This window comes from Halichondria panicea, chromosome 1, assembly GCF_963675165.1.
Source record: "Halichondria panicea chromosome 1, odHalPani1.1, whole genome shotgun sequence".
Classification (NCBI taxonomy): domain Eukaryota; kingdom Metazoa; phylum Porifera; class Demospongiae; order Suberitida; family Halichondriidae; genus Halichondria; species Halichondria panicea.
This window is the reverse complement of record NC_087377.1, coordinates 10,371,155-10,388,393: the sequence shown is the minus strand read 5'-3', so window position 1 is coordinate 10,388,393 and position 17,239 is coordinate 10,371,155. Positions and strand designations below refer to the sequence as shown.

General features: G+C 38.7%; 4 protein-coding genes across 7 annotated transcripts; 2 read left to right on the top strand and 2 right to left on the bottom strand.

The window, feature by feature from the left end:
• Positions 1–592: 592 nt before the first annotated feature.
• LOC135343104 (uncharacterized) lies at positions 593–1,967 on the bottom strand. The gene is made up of 4 exons (XM_064540062.1): positions 1,808–1,967; positions 1,386–1,754; positions 949–1,323; positions 593–819 (listed from the first exon to the last, which is right to left on the bottom strand). Exons 1-4 carry the CDS (start codon positions 1,860–1,862, stop codon positions 680–682), a joined length of 939 nt encoding a protein of 312 aa, XP_064396132.1. The 5' UTR covers positions 1,863–1,967; the 3' UTR covers positions 593–679.
• Positions 1,968–3,055: 1,088 nt separating this feature from the next.
• LOC135343088 (uncharacterized) lies at positions 3,056–5,508 on the top strand. 2 transcript variants are annotated; one of them, XM_064540051.1, is made up of 8 exons: positions 3,056–3,221; positions 3,273–3,584; positions 3,654–3,971; positions 4,028–4,110; positions 4,165–4,393; positions 4,445–4,501; positions 4,559–4,669; positions 4,724–5,508. In XM_064540051.1, exons 1-8 carry the CDS (start codon positions 3,167–3,169, stop codon positions 5,272–5,274), a joined length of 1,716 nt encoding a protein of 571 aa, XP_064396121.1. In that variant the 5' UTR covers positions 3,056–3,166; the 3' UTR covers positions 5,275–5,508. The 2 variants fall into 2 exon arrangements, with proteins under 2 accessions (XP_064396121.1, XP_064396113.1); XM_064540043.1 differs by having other exon boundaries at positions 4,556–4,669.
• Positions 5,509–8,123: 2,615 nt separating this feature from the next.
• LOC135352482 (uncharacterized) lies at positions 8,124–11,060 on the top strand. 3 transcript variants are annotated; one of them, XM_064551661.1, is made up of 8 exons: positions 8,124–8,800; positions 8,857–9,168; positions 9,236–9,553; positions 9,610–9,692; positions 9,747–9,975; positions 10,027–10,083; positions 10,138–10,251; positions 10,306–11,060. In XM_064551661.1, exons 1-8 carry the CDS (start codon positions 8,746–8,748, stop codon positions 10,842–10,844), a joined length of 1,707 nt encoding a protein of 568 aa, XP_064407731.1. In that variant the 5' UTR covers positions 8,124–8,745; the 3' UTR covers positions 10,845–11,060. The 3 variants fall into 3 exon arrangements, with proteins under 3 accessions (XP_064407731.1, XP_064407729.1, XP_064407730.1); XM_064551659.1 differs by having other exon boundaries at positions 8,354–8,803; XM_064551660.1 differs by having other exon boundaries at positions 8,373–8,803; positions 10,141–10,251.
• Positions 11,061–12,314: 1,254 nt separating this feature from the next.
• Positions 12,315–15,456, bottom strand: LOC135352481 (uncharacterized). Its single transcript, XM_064551658.1, has 6 exons — positions 15,293–15,456; positions 14,823–15,209; positions 13,451–13,489; positions 13,318–13,350; positions 12,884–12,979; positions 12,315–12,616 (listed from the first exon to the last, which is right to left on the bottom strand). Exons 1-6 carry the CDS (start codon positions 15,351–15,353, stop codon positions 12,519–12,521), a joined length of 714 nt encoding a protein of 237 aa, XP_064407728.1. The 5' UTR covers positions 15,354–15,456; the 3' UTR covers positions 12,315–12,518.
• Positions 15,457–17,239: the final 1,783 nt, after the last annotated feature.

Here is a 17,239-nt window from a genome sequence, read left to right as displayed (position 1 = left end):
AAAACTATACACGATCATGGACAGAATTAGATGACGTGAGATAGATTCAAGAGCAGCCTAGTTCAATAAAAATTGAATGGTATAGCTAGATCTAGCTATCGACGGAATTTTTTGAATCATAATTATTATCACTGGTATATTGAGGGTTTTTTGTCTCTTTATGTTCCACACATTATAAATTCCATCTCTTTTGGTTGGCATTTTATTATAGAGAATTTGTGTCGATCTATACTTTTGTTTCGTTTCTAGATCTTTTATCTATATCTTGTTTCTCTGCACACATTTTTGTAGAACACATTTAAGTTTTTAAAAAAATACTATTATAAAAACATCAAGTTTGAAAAGTCGATCAGCAGAAACACTTCGCATTGTCACTAGTGATTTTCGTTTCTTGGATCTAATCTTGGTATATGAAATCAAACCTCAAGCTTCACTTTTTTTCTTTTATCCACAATCTGCTTCTGTGTTTTTTAGTTGCTTACACGCACACACTTTACCGTGTTTGAAATTAATTACGTTTTTGTGGTGTGCTGTTTTGAATAATTATCGATCTATTATTATGTGCTACAATTACTGAACTCGATCACGTCCACACAGTACATAACATTATACGAATACTATTTTAATTCGGCAATCACAATAGCTACCATAAGACAACAGAGATTGAATAATAGATCAACTACAACATTGTTCGTGATATAGCTATTAAACACAAAACTATAGATAATTGAGTCAGAGAGAAACTAGGTATTGCTGCTGAACCTGTTACTATGCTGCTCGGCGTTGAACCATCCGAAGTGCTCGGAGGTGGTGTCACACCTAAAAAAAGAAAACAACAAAACAGCTTTTAGATATGAGAAGTAGCAAACAAAATGCTGACACTTAGAAACACCTGAGATCACGTGAATGGATTTAAAAAAGTAAAGCCTATTCACCGGCTTCACTTACTTGGATCAGTCGGCATAATTATAGATGCTATATTAATAGTATTTGCACTGAAGACATGATCCATTCGAGTCTTTCCCATCCGTAGCACACCTATACAAGTAATGTTTGGCAAAATTGAGACTGTATTTTGAATCGAAACGTTGATAACGAGTTCATAAATTTGCGGAGCAGTTCTATCTATGATGCAATTTCGATTGTAGTCATTATGTTGCAGACGCTCATCTTGATCGATTGTGTTGACATTGTCAATTTCATGATTAGCTCTACTCCAAATTACGTATTTGTAAGAGCAGTTCACTGAGCAATATAGCCTAAGAATTGATTTGCTGAAGTGACTGGTCAATATAGGCCTGTCTTGTTGACTCCCGTTTATACCTACATACAGGGAAGTGCAAGAACTTTAATTGATTATTATTATACGAACTTAATAGTCTCACCTTGAGAGATTGATGAAACGAGGTCTACGAGGCTAAAGAGTTGACTAAAATATGGCACTCCATTATTATGACCAACGCAGGACACAGAGGGTAGTACATCTATTACCTCGACTGTTAGGGCGGTTAGGTTGATCGATAGAGTGTACACTTTTTTAGTGTTCAAGCAGTTAGTTGAATTGTCCAATGAAATTACGTTCAGAAGCAGCTCAGAATGTTCATCAATGATTCTTTGAACTACATCCAATGATGTATTTCCTCTATTCCATTGTATTGAGTTGTAAACAGCTGAGCAGCTGAAGGAGCATGTTAATTGAATTTGTTGAGATGTTTCTGTGGTCACTGTCAGAATTGGTACATCAGTGGATGACCCTGCAGAAGCCAAGTTACAAGTGAGACTATAGCCATTATAAAGTCCATCTTACCTGTGGAGCAGAGTAGGGTGGAAAATATATAAAATAGTGTCAGTGCAACTGCCATTCTGTTCTTCTTTTCCTTGACTGGGACAGTCTATGTAAGATTTTCTACATTGACTACCGGTAATATATGTGCACTATACAGGGGACTGTCCAAGGGACGGCCCTTGCAGTGTATATCCCTTTCCTTGCCATTCGTGAAATCTGGAACAGGAGCGTCTTTAGGTCGATCAATTAGTGTGGATCCGGCCTCACCACGCCTCCAAGTCATTCTATTAGTCTAGATCCGGCTAGCAATTCTAGCTGGGACTCCCAGTTCTAGCTCCTTTTGTTTAGCGTGTCAGAGACTGGGAGAAGATGATTGGCACTCCCTGGCTCCTTTGGATGTACAGCTGTCCAGATCCCTAGAACATACCCTCCATTCTGACGAGTTATCAGTGCATAGGGTGCTTACTAGATTCTTGCCAGCCAGTACAGTTCAAGCTACACACAGCACCGCTCAACTATTCTCTACCCCATTATCTAGCTAAATCTGGTCCAACTAGACAGCAGACACAGCTAGTTAATTCAGTAAAGCCAGGGGTAGCCCTACTTCTACGGTTGTTCAGTACCCACGGTAACAATTCCTCTGGGCTGGGCTAACTAGTTGAGCCACGCCTCCCAATTCTCAAGGCTAGGTACATGTCTCTGTCTAGCTGCTTCTTCAGCTTCTTGCTCAGTTTTGTGGCTTAGAGAAAGGCCAGCTACTCAGGGGGAAGAGTCCAGATGAAAGTCTGGCAGCCAGGTGACGTCCAAACGGTCAGTTATTCTTTCCACCAACTTTTTAATCTAGTCTAGTCCTGCTTGCACTGCTACTACTACTGCTGCCTACTGCTGCTACTCTTCCTAGCTAGTCAAAGGTTTCTTTTTTTTTTTTTTTTTTTTTTATAACTACATATGCACAAAGAGACATCAAAGCTTACATCAAAGGACACAGATTTTTAGCCTACTTGACTGATAAGGCGGTTACCTAGACTACAGTTTGTTTGTCAGGGAGGAGCTCACATACAACTTCATCTAATTCATCATAACGATTCCTTACCCATTGTTGTAATTTCTACAACAGATTGCCAAGGAAAGAGATATATTCATAGGGCATACCGCCCAGCTATGAATACAGACACATGCAGGCGTGCATGCAGACAATGCAAACAAAGGGGGGTTTTGGGCAGTATCATTTTGAAAAGGAGGCAGGGCTGTTTTTTTGTCATGCAGGATATCCTGCATGCTGCTGTTGATCACATATAAAATGTCATGCCCCAAAGGAATCATTAGCAATAATTATTACTGTCTTCTTCAAACATTTAATCTCCAAGAATATAATTATAGATGATCTATATACTTGTTTTTGCTTTGGCTGCAACAGCCATTAGCATTGCTGCAGGTGAGCTTATGTTCGTACAGCTATGATTATTAAATTCCTGCCATTGTACAGTTGAATTCATTGAAGAGCCTCGAAGTCAATCAATTCTGATTGGAGAAAGCGCCATATTTAACTGCAAGGCGTATGCCCATTTAACAACTTGGTATATTGACGGTCATGAGTTAGAACATCCATATGACTGGGACCAACCACCACCAGATGTTTATCTCCCTAAACCATTGTCCTCTCGTCAGCCGGATACCTATAACTTGAGCATGACTGTTAGCGGGACACTTTTGAGGAACAATACCAGAATTCACTGTGTTGCTATTGCAACCAATTTTTTATCTGTAACAAGTGATACAGCTGTTCTTCAAGTATACCGTGAGTTAGATCTATATACTTGTATGGAGTATAACTCATTTACATAAATATTATTTACTTGTCGTTTAGAAATTCAACCACCCAACATTACATTGAATGTGAGTGAATGGCCATCCGTCATGACGTTGCTCATTCAAACGTCCTCGTTTTGGTTTGATTTTGGCAGCTCTCATTACAATTTGACTCTTACCCTTCAAACTGATTGTAAACGATCTGATGGTGTGCTCTACAGTGTTTCAATTCCAACTATGACAAGTTCTATTAGCATCTCAAAAGATGTCTTTCAGTTTGAGAACTGTTCACAGTATTTGATAAGTGCAACATCTGTTAGTCCTACTCTTGGCAGAAGTACATCCATTGAATTCATTTTTACATCACCCCAAGTAGGTGAGTTTGTACGAAGTTGTTTTCATTCTAGCTTAATGAAATGTACTTCAATGCAGTACTACCATCAATTGAGTTTAGCAACAGGCACTCAGTGTACTTTGACAAAAGTTTGAATCCACTCTTAAGTCTTCATGCTCAGGTTAATTTTTTATTTACTGTATGTCTACTTCATTACATTACAAAAATTTATTAGGTTTCAAGTCTTTGTCATCTTCTCAAATATGCATACTTTGTTATGATTACGGCTACAAACCAGTCTCTGGAGTTTGGTCCTAAACAAGTGGCTATGGATGGATTGATAAGAGAAGAGATAAGCAACAACCTGCATATTGATACACAATATACAGTTTGGATTGAAATCGAATCATTTCATCCTACAGCATTAGCATTAAGCAGAATATCCTCATCACAAAATGTCTTCAGTACGCTGCATAAAATTTTGCTTCATTAGCTAATTGACTTTATGATTACAGATACTGAATTCAACTTGCAACGGTCGTTATCGACAAATTCATCATTGTCTAACAATGGTACATTGTGTATTAATAAAACATGCACTGCATGTTGTTTGTCTTCTTCCCAAGCAGGTGGTACACTTCAAATTGTGTCTGTACTACTTGGAGTGCTCTCTGGTCTACTATTGCTGACATTGCTCATTTGTGTGACATGCTGTCTCGTATGTAGGAATAAACGCAGAGGTAATTGTTCCATATACATAATTATTTTTACATGAATTATATGCATGTATACAGGAATAAACAGGAAGAGCACATCTACCTCACAAGCCATGATCGAAAATCCCATTTATAATGGCCCCGTGTACGAGACTGTTCCACAAGGATACAATCCACTTTGCTCCTCAGCTAGCACCACACCTGATTCCTCCCCCACCACCCCCATCAATGGCAACATTCATTACACAGCCAACCCTACGTCTCGTACTGATATCATCGATCTTGTTCGCAAAAATTCCCTACCTACTCAGCCAAACGACAGGATTTTATCACCTCTTGCCGGCACTAGCTATCGGTCCTCGAGCTTATCTGGCAACTCCACTGTGAAGCGACCACACAGTGAGAGGAATAAGCTACACCTAACCCTCTCTCTTGGAAGGAGCCATAAAGAGGCTGATCAAAATTGCACTGAAAATGGTGGTACTAAGAAGAGGGGAAGTGGCCCATTATCGGAGGAAGATGCGAACTATACGGTTATGAGTCCTGCTATAAGCCGTACGTCTGGGAGCTCATTAAACGGAGGATGGGGAGAAACGAATCCTGAAGTGACAAGCAAGTATAAGGAGTAACTAAACTGAACAGGTACTATCATAAACTCAGTTTGCAAGTGTGTGCTTTTAATTATATATAGCTACAGCATGATAGTTACAGCATGAACAAATGCATGTGTCATATCAACCGCAATCACAACATTCAGCCGAATAGTTTAGTCAACACTTTCACTTAGACCATAGGAAACCACATGTATAATTATTATGCTTGTGAACTTCGTATACAGTTTTATAAATGTGTGTGCACCTTCATTCAACCTTAATTGAGAGTTTACAATATCCATTGATGAGTTCCCACATCAGAGGATAACATATTACTTTCAATATAGCAGACAAACTAAAAACTATGTACGCTGTAAGCAAGACAAGATCTGGCAAGACAAAAACAGGCTGACGTGTTTGCAAGACCTAGCTTATAGTCCCAATGTTTACCATGGCGATGCATGCATGCACTACATGTTCACACACCGTTACCAGTAACGTATATAAGTACTCTACACCTGCATGGATACACAATAGTGGAGCTAGATACAGACAACAAAATCCGAACCATTAGATACATGACATTTTGTTTATACTCGTGACTTGTTGATTATAAATTATCAGGCGAGATTGTGCAATGTGTGGGGATAAGAAGAATCAGTCGATGAATACTTCAATAGGTACATAGTAATAACACTGTCGCCTATAGTAGTGAACCGGTTAGAGGTTGCCAATCTGAAGCCAAGATCTCATGCACGCCCCTGAGAGTAGTTGGTATGGCAACTGTTAGATAAGTATGACAGCCATAATTATGGTATACATGCATGGCAACGATATTCACGAGTATATTATAGGCCTGAAACCACATTAGAAATACACAGGACGCCATCCACCCACTAAATCACCTGCGGTATGCTTGGTGTGGTAAGTTATGGAGACAGAGTTCTTGATTGCAATAACCATGGCAACTGAAGCTTTATAAAAAGTACCGTGACACACCATAATACGTAACTATAACCAGATAGTTTATCACTGAAACCGTAAAACCGCTAATTTTCTTGCACTTAATACAGTAGAATCACTGGCCATGCATAATTATGGTGCATGCACGTCCACTATACTATATGGGCGTTCGTAATAAGATTAACAACGAAATAAACTTATTTGCCTATTGGAACCTCCTGAAGAAAAACGAAAAGACGAACTGTGATATAACAGGCCAGGCACCCAGGTCTAGGCCCTGATAAATTATGCTCGGAATAATTTTAATAATAGGTGTCCGCTAAGAGGTATCGTCCATTTTTGATAAAGATTATTATAATTATTAAGTTTTGCATAACGATGTTTTCATGGCCAAAAATGCTGAAGTTGGATCAGTTCAAGTCAGCAAGATAACACTGAGAATCTTGATTATATTATTATGTTGTGGGTAAGTTGTGTGCTGTATTTATGTCTTCGTCAACATTTTGTCTATAATTAATATGTCGCATTTTTGGACTTTTTATGAGAATAATAGCTATCGACATAATTTTTTGAATCATTCGTATCTCTGAAATCACGGGTGTATAAATTACAGTTCCATTCTTGTGAACATTTTTTTCTGTTTCCCAAGTTATACTACCCTAATTAAAACACTACACTAAATATAATTGGTTGGCATAATAATACTATTGTTAAAACAGTCGCACTTTACTCGTTCAGTCTTTTATCCACAACTTTTCTGTAAACTTTCTATACATTGTTTGTAGTACAGATGACTTTTGTGTGCTTTTTGAAGACTGATCCATAAAATGATACAAGGAATACAATGTATATTTAATAGTTAACCTATCTAGTTGCTATAACTTAACCTATCTCATTGGTATGTGCTTAGATCCAACCCATGCAATACCATCTCCTTGAGGCTCATCGCGAGTCCCCCTACACTATCACCACTACTCAAATCTCTCAACCATTCCCAGGGCTGGAAAACTATACACGATCATGATCTTAAGTAAAGCGTATTCACTGGCATCACTTACTTGGATCAGTATAGGCATAATTATAGATGCTACATGATTATATCGACAGTACACAGTAAAAACAGATTCGTTATAATAACATAAAACATCTCAAATAAAATGCATCATTTGAAATTTAATGTAGAAATGACATAAATTTCTGTCATTTCTACATTAAATTTCAAATGATGCATTTTATTTGAGATGTTTTATGTTATTATAACGAATCTGTTTTTACTGTGTATTTGTACTGCATGAAGACATGATCTATTCAAGTTTTTCTCATCTGTAGCACACCTATAAAAGTAATGTTTGGCAAAGTTGAAACTGTATTTTGAATCAAAACGTTGATAATGAGTTCATAAATTTGCGGAGCAGTTCTATCTATGGTGCAATTTCGATTGTATACAGTCACTATGTTGTAGACGCTTTTTAAATTCATCTTAATCGATTGTGTTGACATTGTCAATTTCATGATTAGCTCTACTCCAAATTATGTATTTGTAAGAGCAGTTCACTGAGCAATATAGCGAAGAGTTGATTTGCTGAAATGACTGGTTAATATAGGCCTATCTGGTTGACTCCCGTTCACACGTACCTATACATATACAACTTAAGAGATTGATGAAACGAGGTCTACGAGACTAAAGAGCTGACTAAAATATGGCACTCCATTATTATAACCAACGCAGGACACAGAGGGTAGTATACATCTATTACCTCGACTGTTTAGGGCGGTTTATAGGTTGATCAATAGAGTGTACATGCAATTTCATGCAGTGTTCAAGCAGTTATTTGGATTTCTGCATGTCCAATGATACAATAGAAGCTCAGAATGTTCTTGTCAATGAATGATTCTTCTAACTACTGCATGATGTATTTTCTCTATTCCATTCTATTGAGTTGTAAACAGCTGAGCAGCTGAAAGAGCATGTTAATTGAATTTGTTGAGCTGTTTCTGTGGAAACTGTCAGAGTTGGTACACATCAGTGGATGACCCTGCAGAAGCAAAGTTACAAGTGACTCTGTGAGATTATACCATTATAAAGTCTATCTTACCTGTGGAGCAGAGTAAGGGTGGAAAATATATACAATAGTGTCAGTGCAACTGCCATTCTGTTCTTCTTTCACTTGATTGAGCATGATAGATGCAGGTTCTATAATTATGTATAAGATTCTACATTGAGATCAGTCTAATATACATGCATGCACTATACAGCGACTGTCCAAGAGACGGCCCTTGCACAGTCCCTGTATAGTGCTTACCGCCCAGCTATGAATACAGACAGGAGTGCATGTAGACAATGCAAACAAAGGGGGGTGACATAGCATCTATAATTATTATGTGGGAGTTTGAGTATTATTTTGAAAAAGGAGGCAGGGCTGTTTTTTTGTCATGCAGGATATTCTGCTGCTGTTGATCACATGCATATAAAAACTTCATGCCCAAAAGAATCATTAGCAATAATTATTACTGTCCTCTTCAAACATTAATCTCCAAGAATAGATGATCATACTTGTTTTTGCTTTGGCTGCAACAGCCATTAGCATTGCAGCTGCAGGTGGTGAGCTTATGTTCGTAAAGCTATGATTATTAAATTCTTGCCATTGTATACAGTTGAATTCATTGAAGAGCCTCGAAGTCAATCAATTCTGATTGGAGAAAGCGCCATATTTAACTGCAAGGCGTATGCCCATTTAACAACTTGGTATATTAACGGTCATGAGTTAGAACATCCATATGACTGGGGCCAACCACCACCAGATATTTATCTCCCTGAACCATTGTTCTCTCGTCAGCTGGATACCTATAACTTGAGCATGACTGTTAGCGGGACACTTTTGAGGAACAATACCAGAATTCATTGTGTTGCTATTGCAACCAATTTTTTATCTGTAACAAGTGATACAGCTGTTCTTCAAGTATACCGTGAGTTAGATCTATACTTGCACAGAGTATAACTCATTTATATAAATATTATTTACTTGTCGTTTAGAAATTCAACCACCCAACATTACATTGGATGTGAGTGAATGGCCATCCGTCATGACGTTGCTCATTCAAACATCCTCGTTTTGGTTTGATTTTGGCAGCTCTCATTACAATTTGACTCTTACCCTTCAAACTGATTGTAAACGATCTGATGGTGTGCTCTACAGTGTTTCAATTCCAACTATGACAAGTTCTATTAGCATCTCAAAAGATGTCTTTCAGTTTGAGAACTGTTCACAGTATTTGGTAAGTGCAACATCTGTTAGTCCTACTCTTGGCAGAAGTACATCCATTGAATTCATTTTTACATCACCCCAAGTAGGTGAGTTTGTACGAAGTTGTTTTCATTCTAGCTTAATGAAATGTACTTCAATGCAGTACTACCATCAATTGAGTTTAGCAACAGGCACTCAGTGTACTTTGACAAAAGTTTGAATCCACTCTTAAGTCTTCATGCTCAGGTTAATTTTTTATTTACTGTATGTCTACTTCATTACATTACAAAAATTTATTAGGTTTCAAGTCTTTGTCATCTTCTCAAATATGCATACTTTGTTATGATTACGGCTACAAACCAGTCTCTGGAGTTTGGTCCTAAACAAGTGGCTATGGATGGATTGATAAGAGAAGAGATAAGCAACAACCTGCATATTGATACACAATATACAGTTTGGATTGAAATCGAATCATTTCATCCTACAGCATTAGCATTAAGCAGAATATCCTCATCACAAAATATCTTCAGTACGCTGCATAAAATTTTGCTTCATTAGCTAATTGACTTTATGATTACAGATACTGAATTCAACTTGCAACGGTCGTTATCGACAAATTCATCATTGTCTAACAATGGTACATTGTGTATTAATAAAACATGCACTGCATGTTGTTTGTCTTCTTCCCAAGCAGGTGGTACACTTCAAATTGTGTCTGTACTACTTGGAGTGCTCTCTGGTCTACTATTGCTGACATTGCTCATTTGTGTGACATGCTGTCTCGTATGTAGGAATAAACGCAGAGGTAATTGTTCCATATACATAATTATTTTTACATGAATTATATGCATGTATACAGGAATAAACAGGAAGAGCACATCTACCTCACAAGCCATGATCGAAAATCCCATTTATAATGGCCCCGTGTACGAGACTGTTCCACAAAGATACAATCCACTTTGCTCCTCAGCTAGCACCACACCTGATTCCTCCCCCACCACCCCCCTCAATGACAACATTCATTGCACAGCCAACCCTACATATCGTACTGGTATCATTGATCTTGTTCGCAAAAACACCCTCCCTACTCAGCCAAACGACAGGATTTTATCACCTCTTGCCGGCACTAGCTATCGATCCTCGAACTTATCTGGCAACTCAACCGAGAAACGTCCACACCACGAGAGGAACAAGCTACACCTTACACTCTCTGACGCTGATCAAAATGGCACTGATAAAAGTGGTACTAAGAAGAGGGGATCAGGAAGTGGCCCATTATCGGAGGAAGATGCGAACTATACGGTTATGAGTCCTGCTGTAAGCCGTACGTTTGGGAACTCATTAAACGGAGGATGGGGAGAAACGAATCCTGAAGTGACAAGCAAGTATAAGGAGTAACTAAACTGAACAGGTACTATGATCCATAACTCATGATCAGTTTGCAAGTGTGTGCTTTTAATTATATATAGGTACAGCATGATAGATATATACAGCATGATAAATGTGTCATATCAACTGCAATCAAAACATTCAGCCGAATAGTTTAGTCAACACTTTAACTTAGACCATAGTTATGCTTGTGAACTTATAAATGTGTGTGCATCTTCATTCAAATATTTGAGAGTTTACAAGCATTGAGCGGGTTCCCACATCAAAGGATAACATATTACTTTCAATATAGCAGACAAACTAACACTGTGTACTCTGTAAGCAAGACAAGATCTGGGAAGACAAAAACAGGCTGACGTGTTTGCAAGACCTAGCTTATAGTCCCAATGTTTACCATGGCGATGCATGCACTACATGTTCACACAGAGTTACCGGTAACACTTCGTAGTACTCTACACCTGCATGGATACACACTAGTGGAGCTAGATACCGACGACAACATCCACACCATTAACTACATGACATTTTGTACACTCGTGACTTGTTGATTATAAATTATCAGTCACTATGACAGGCAAGATTGTGCAATGTGTGAAGGATATGGAAGAATCAGTCGATGAATACTTCAATAGGTATAGTAATAACACTGTCGCCTATAGTATATGAACCGGTTAGAGGTTGCCGATCTGAAGCCAAGATCTCATGCACGCCCCTGAGAGCAGTTGGTATGGCAACTACATGTTAGATAAATCTTACTGTATGCATGACAGCACGCATTGCAACGATATTCACGAGCTATAGTGTGATTGTAGGTCTGAAACCACACACAGGACGCCATCCACCCACTTAGTCACCTGCGGTATGCTTGGTGTGGTAAGTTATGGAGACAGAGTTCTTGATTGCCATAACCATGGCAGCTGAAGCTTTATTGACGGAAAATTATTGTGCCGCACTGTTATTAATAGCCAGACTGAAACCGTATATGCAGCCAGTTTTCTTGCTATTATTGTTATGGTGCAGGTCCACTATAATACCAATTGTTATACCTGCATGCATGCATGTACACCAGTTAGTAATATATACCAAGCACTATTACATTACCTGTATATATATGCCAGGCATAAAATAATGGTACAGAAAGCAAAGAATAGAATATTAATAGTGCTCAACAGTATCAATTGTATAGATCAAGTTACCTATATAGAAGGAACCTTATGCGTTGGTAATAAGATTATCAACGAAATCAAATTTTAGGCCTTATTTACCTAGATGATGGAACCCCTCTTAACAGCCCTGCATGAGGAAATACAAACACCCAGGTCCCACATGAATAGTTTCAAATGCACAAATAAGCCCTCAAAATAGCCACCTCTGCATGTCAAATCTGGTCTCCCAAAATTATTATAATCTGTCCACTATTATATTATGTGAGTCCCATGCACTACTGTATATACATGTATAGTGGCATAAGTATACAGCTTGTGACAGTAATTTTGATCGGCAAACAAAAGTGCAATAATAATATTCAGTATAGTAAATGTGCTGAAAAAAGTGCAATACGAAACATGGAACATAAAATGATAGATTTATAGTTTGGAATGTAACTTTAGCAGCTGCATTAGTTTGGGAACAAAAAGACGATACTCACTCTGTACAAACATGATGATTTAAGCTCGTGCGTTACTATAGTAAGTTCACAATCATGATAATCAATAGTCCCAAGAGTAGTATGAGTGAGAAGATTGACGCTGATCGTTCCGATGCGGCTCCATGGGGAGGACCTGTAGTCGAGAATGTAGAGAGGATCAGCTGGCGTGAATAGTGGGAGCTATACATTCTAGCTAGCTATAATTATAAACAACAGGTGTCTTCTAATGACATTGATTGAATGTACAAAGTGCAAATAGCTGAAGCTAAAGAAATTTGTTGTCTTCACTCAAGCACTACATATGTAAGCTCTGTTACTAAGTGGTACAGTGTTTGATGACATATGTAAAGAAATCTGAATGCAATACATGACAATAATCCTTAACAGTCAAAATACTTACATGTAGTCTGGCACATAGTACATGTGATATTGTCCTCTGTGATAGAGGTCACTGCATAAGGCTCAGTTGTGACAGTAGTATTCGGTGGTAGTGTTGCTGTGGTTACAAAGAATTGGGTTCATATACGAATGATTATAGTACAACCCTTTCCACTACACTTGAAAACCTTATAGAGAAAACATAATAATTGTGTCAACTGCTAGCTATATCAGCTCTGTGCACTCTATTACACACTTGAGGTCGTGGCACATTTCTGCTTCTTAATTGCTTAGTCAAGTGAGGTAAAAGGTTGCATATAGTGCCAGTCTATTGAAACCACTGCCTGTTGACATGCTATATACATGCATGTGATCTGAATACATGTAGAGACAACTGTAATCTCTATAAGCAACTGTATGGCATGGTTTAAGCGTTAAACTAGAGAAATAACTCACGGCATTCAGGGCATGTCGAACAGGTAGTGTTCACTGTAAGAAATACATAAAGCTAGGTCAGAGACATTTAAGCATACCAATGTGAAGCAACTGCATGGCATGGTTTAAGCTTTGAACTAGAGAAATAACTCACGGCATTCAGGGCATGTTGAACTGGTAGTGTTCACTGTAACTGTGAAATACATGAAGGTCAGAGACAATTAGGCATACCATTGAAACATGGGAATACACGGTGTTGTTTTTCTGTATTGAATTCATACACGAGATATAAATTCACAGGTGATATAGGTATGAGGTTACATGCATGTGACCCTCCTCCACATACCATGTGCTTGTATCTTTTAGTAAGGCTAGAAGTGATACAAAACAATAATAAACACACTCTGAAAGGGAGAGAGAGAGAGAGAGGAGAGAGAGAGAGAGACCTTTTTGCAATACAGTACAGAGGAACTAAAAGTTGTGCTAAAACTAAATACAGTCACCTCACTAATCCAACCACTTTCTCAGGTGTCAAGCATGGCAGGATTAGGGAAGTTCCTGCACAGGAATCACTCGCAAATGCTTGCCTACCCTACCACAATTAACAAATTTTAGACTATAACTGGACTAACAATGTTGGCAGACTATATACCTATTTAGGAAGAAAGACAATAAGTGTCTATGATGTAAAATGGTTTAAGAAGCCTCTCGCAATCACACGTTCATTATTCATTTGGCAGGATTCTCATGTAGAAAATGGACCACTAACGTGTACCCCTACACATAGGTAATTAGTCGTATGGCGTATGGCGCCCTTACATTAATATTCATTGCTCGAGTATTCACGAAGTAGACTAAGCAACACACCCATAATTTTCAGCAACATGCAGGATTCAGTATATAGCGGTATTATTATGTAGAAAGCTCCATAAAGAGAAGAGGGTATACAACTCACTATCTACCCAATATGTACTTACCAAATAGAACCCAGTATAAGTGGCAAAAGTCCAGCCATTGGCTCCACACATTATAATTAACGTACCTAATTAATTTGTTATCGCTAAACTAGCATTATAGCAATCTGCAATTACACTTGTATCGTACAGACCTGCAACACAGACACTAAATTCACATTGGAATTCACGGAATCACTAATCAACTAAAATAAGAGTATTTGAATTATCTTGTACACATACTATGAAGGTACACAGTGGCTGTAATGTATCGAGTTACAGTTTGGAGCTGGGATATAATCAAGTCAGCTTTGGGAGAAATGAGCAGTATAACTCTATTTCTCAGGGTATATATATACATGTGCAACCCAACATAGAGAAATGTTTTCTGGGACTTCGAAGCACAATAATAATTCTGCTAGCACAATTACAATGTCATACATGTAGCAAAAACACTATATAACAAAGCCCAATAACTGGATATAAACTTTAATGGGGCCAGCAGTCCCGGTGCACATCATACCAACTGTAACGCACCATGCATGATATATCAAGCTCGTCAAGTTAAAATACCATTTAAAGCAATTGCTTGACTCCAAACTTTTTTGAGACTGAGTGGGTGGTTTGAATCCATCCTCAACGCACACTGAAATGGTGTATTCTTGAATTCCCTGTTTGCAACAAATGTAAGAGTTGAGCTCAGAGATCCATTGGCACAGTTGGCTATAAACGTCAAACTTTGAGGGGTAAAGTTATCAAACGGACTTGTGGCAGGGATGACTCCCAAATAAAGAGGAAAAGACCAAAAAGGAATGTGCCATTCCAATGTGTCTTCTGCCATAATGATCATTCCCTCACTATTGCAAAGATGAGATACTCCTTTCACGGTGCAGATGAGAGAGACAAATAAGTCAGGTAAAGCAGTGGGAGGATCTTGTTTTATAGGCTCAAACATGATACCTGCATTCAAAATCAAACGCGAAAATCAATTGGCAAACTTGCATGTATCAGTTCTCTCTTATGATCTATAATACTAAACTTACCAAAAGCTGCTTGTGCAACCATACAGGCTAGCAGAAATCTCGGTATGCTTGTTTTATACATTGCTCAACTGCTCAGTAGAGGTATAGCTATAATTATAGAGAGAGCTATATAGAGCTAGAGAGACCTACACTGTTGTTTGTGAACAGCTTAATTAATTTAGTAACTAGATGGGCGTGGCCCGTCCAGGTAATCCATTAGTCTCATAAATTAGCCGCCCTGGGAGACTCTGCCCAGGGCATTAGCCTCGATCCCAGGCAGAGTTTTCGCTTAGGCACAACTCAGAGGAGGAACGCCAGGGTCAATAGGGTCACGTTTAATGAAGGATTAAACATTCTTGTTCTGGGTTCTTGACCTTTGCTGCATATAGCAGCTTAGCGCTTCTGTTTTTTATTTGCCTGCTTGGAAAGCTTACTATACCTAGATCTATCCAGTGCAGCAAGCCAGTACATCAAAATTTATACCCTAGCCACGGAAAGCTAATTTCTATATCTTGTGGTTTTGAAGAATGCAATAAAAGGTCAAAGGTTGCAATTAAATCCTGGATCTCCTCTCTCTCAAGCTGATTTCTCCTGGGCGCGATAGCTCAACCGATTTCTGTTGTGATTATAAAGAGGATCAAGCTATTGATGGTGTATAAACTCAGGGGCGCGAGGGTAAACTCAGTTTTACATGTAAAACATAGGGCCACGTGGTGTTTTAATTAGTGACCTTTTGACACTGGCATTCCTCCTCTGGGCACAACTAGTCTCGAGGCCAGACAGTCAAAAAATGGGCGTGGCGGAAACGGGCGTGGTGACGATGCTAAAACTGGCTGGCTATTATCTTTACTCCCGTACAGATTTAGTGAGATTTGAAAGGGGATTGGCTTTGTTCTAGCCTCGACTCCAGCCCCTTGAATAGTGGGCCTGGTATTTACTGTTGGCGCGTGGGTGGACAATTAATTTATTATTTACCGTATTTTATCTTATTGTGATAAAAAAAAGAAAAAGAAGAGGCTACCTCTCTGCATAATACTGTAGACAGAGACAGCTAGATAAAACATCAGCTCTGTAGATTTATTCATTAACTTGAGGCTTGGATCGGATACACACTAAGGCGACAAGTTAATCTCATAAGAAATTAGTTAAACCTGTGGGTAAAAAATAAATGTGGATAAGTACAGTGGCTGTGACGTAACATAATGTGAGGACTACTTATTCATTTACACAATAGATTTACCATTGAAAGCACTATCCATTAATACACACTCAAGCAACAAGTCCGGATACACACTCAAGCAACAAGTCCCTCGGATCGGATACACACAAGTCCCTCGGATTGTAACAGGCCACACAGTTCTCGGATCAGATACCACGTACTTACTCTGTGACCAATTTTCGGCAAATGTCACAACAATACTTCCTTCCAGAGAGAATGGCACTGAACGTCGAACAGACACACCAACACTTTGAAGATGGCTTCACTCAGAGAAACAAGAGGAGAAATCACCATCACAACACTTCTTTTAGAGAGAGGTGCACTGGTCCTGTCAAGCTTCACATCAATCAAGAAAGGGAGTGTCTGGAAAGCAGATGGACTTGCTCTGGGACTAGGACTTGCCATAGCCGGTCGGTACGGTACCGGTACCCACATAAACACCAGCGTACAGACACTTCAACGCCTCCAGCTGCTTGTCTTTCAAGACTAGACCTGGTATTCCAACACAGGATAACGCGTACACAAGAGCAGAAGAGAAGGTAGCAGCCATTACACAACTTGGACTAGATTTCTTTTTTCAATGACATCATTATAAATGAAACGGATATCAATGTTTTACAAACTAATGCGGAATAAGAATACTGATAAATATACTGCAATTTACGATTACCAAGATTCTTGGTAATTCTGGCGCATGCGTAAACAGTGTATACCAGGCCGCCTTTCTCAGCGGCTTGGAATCGAGGCTA

What these genes read in the sequence shown, in the direction of transcription:
- LOC135352481 (XM_064551658.1), bottom strand. Translation starts at nt 15,353, where the DNA reads ATGTATAAAACAAGCATACCGAGATTTCTGCTAGCCTGTATGGTTGCA. An exon ending in TCAAGCAATTGCTTTAAATG is followed by an intron (nt 13,490 to 14,822) that starts GTATTTTAACTT and finishes TGTATTTCACAG; the next exon opens with TTACAGTGAACACTACCAGT. An exon ending in TTCAACATGCCCTGAATGCC is followed by an intron (nt 13,351 to 13,450) that starts GTGAGTTATTTC and finishes TATTTCTTACAG; the next exon opens with TGAACACTACCTGTTCGACA.
- LOC135352482 (XM_064551659.1), top strand. Translation starts at nt 8,746, where the DNA reads ATGATCATACTTGTTTTTGCTTTGGCTGCAACAGCCATTAGCATTGCA. An exon ending in TTCATCATTGTCTAACAATG is followed by an intron (nt 10,084 to 10,137) that starts GTACATTGTGTA and finishes CTTCTTCCCAAG; the next exon opens with CAGGTGGTACACTTCAAATT. An exon ending in ATGTAGGAATAAACGCAGAG is followed by an intron (nt 10,252 to 10,305) that starts GTAATTGTTCCA and finishes GCATGTATACAG; the next exon opens with GAATAAACAGGAAGAGCACA.
- LOC135343088 (XM_064540043.1), top strand. Translation starts at nt 3,167, where the DNA reads ATGATCTATATACTTGTTTTTGCTTTGGCTGCAACAGCCATTAGCATT. An exon ending in TTTTACATCACCCCAAGTAG is followed by an intron (nt 3,972 to 4,027) that starts GTGAGTTTGTAC and finishes ACTTCAATGCAG; the next exon opens with TACTACCATCAATTGAGTTT. An exon ending in ATGTAGGAATAAACGCAGAG is followed by an intron (nt 4,670 to 4,723) that starts GTAATTGTTCCA and finishes GCATGTATACAG; the next exon opens with GAATAAACAGGAAGAGCACA.
- LOC135343104 (XM_064540062.1), bottom strand. Translation starts at nt 1,862, where the DNA reads ATGGCAGTTGCACTGACACTATTTTATATATTTTCCACCCTACTCTGC. An exon ending in CGTTTCATCAATCTCTCAAG is followed by an intron (nt 1,324 to 1,385) that starts GTGAGACTATTA and finishes CCCTGTATGTAG; the next exon opens with GTATAAACGGGAGTCAACAA. An exon ending in AATTATGCCGACTGATCCAA is followed by an intron (nt 820 to 948) that starts GTAAGTGAAGCC and finishes TTCTTTTTTTAG; the next exon opens with GTGTGACACCACCTCCGAGC.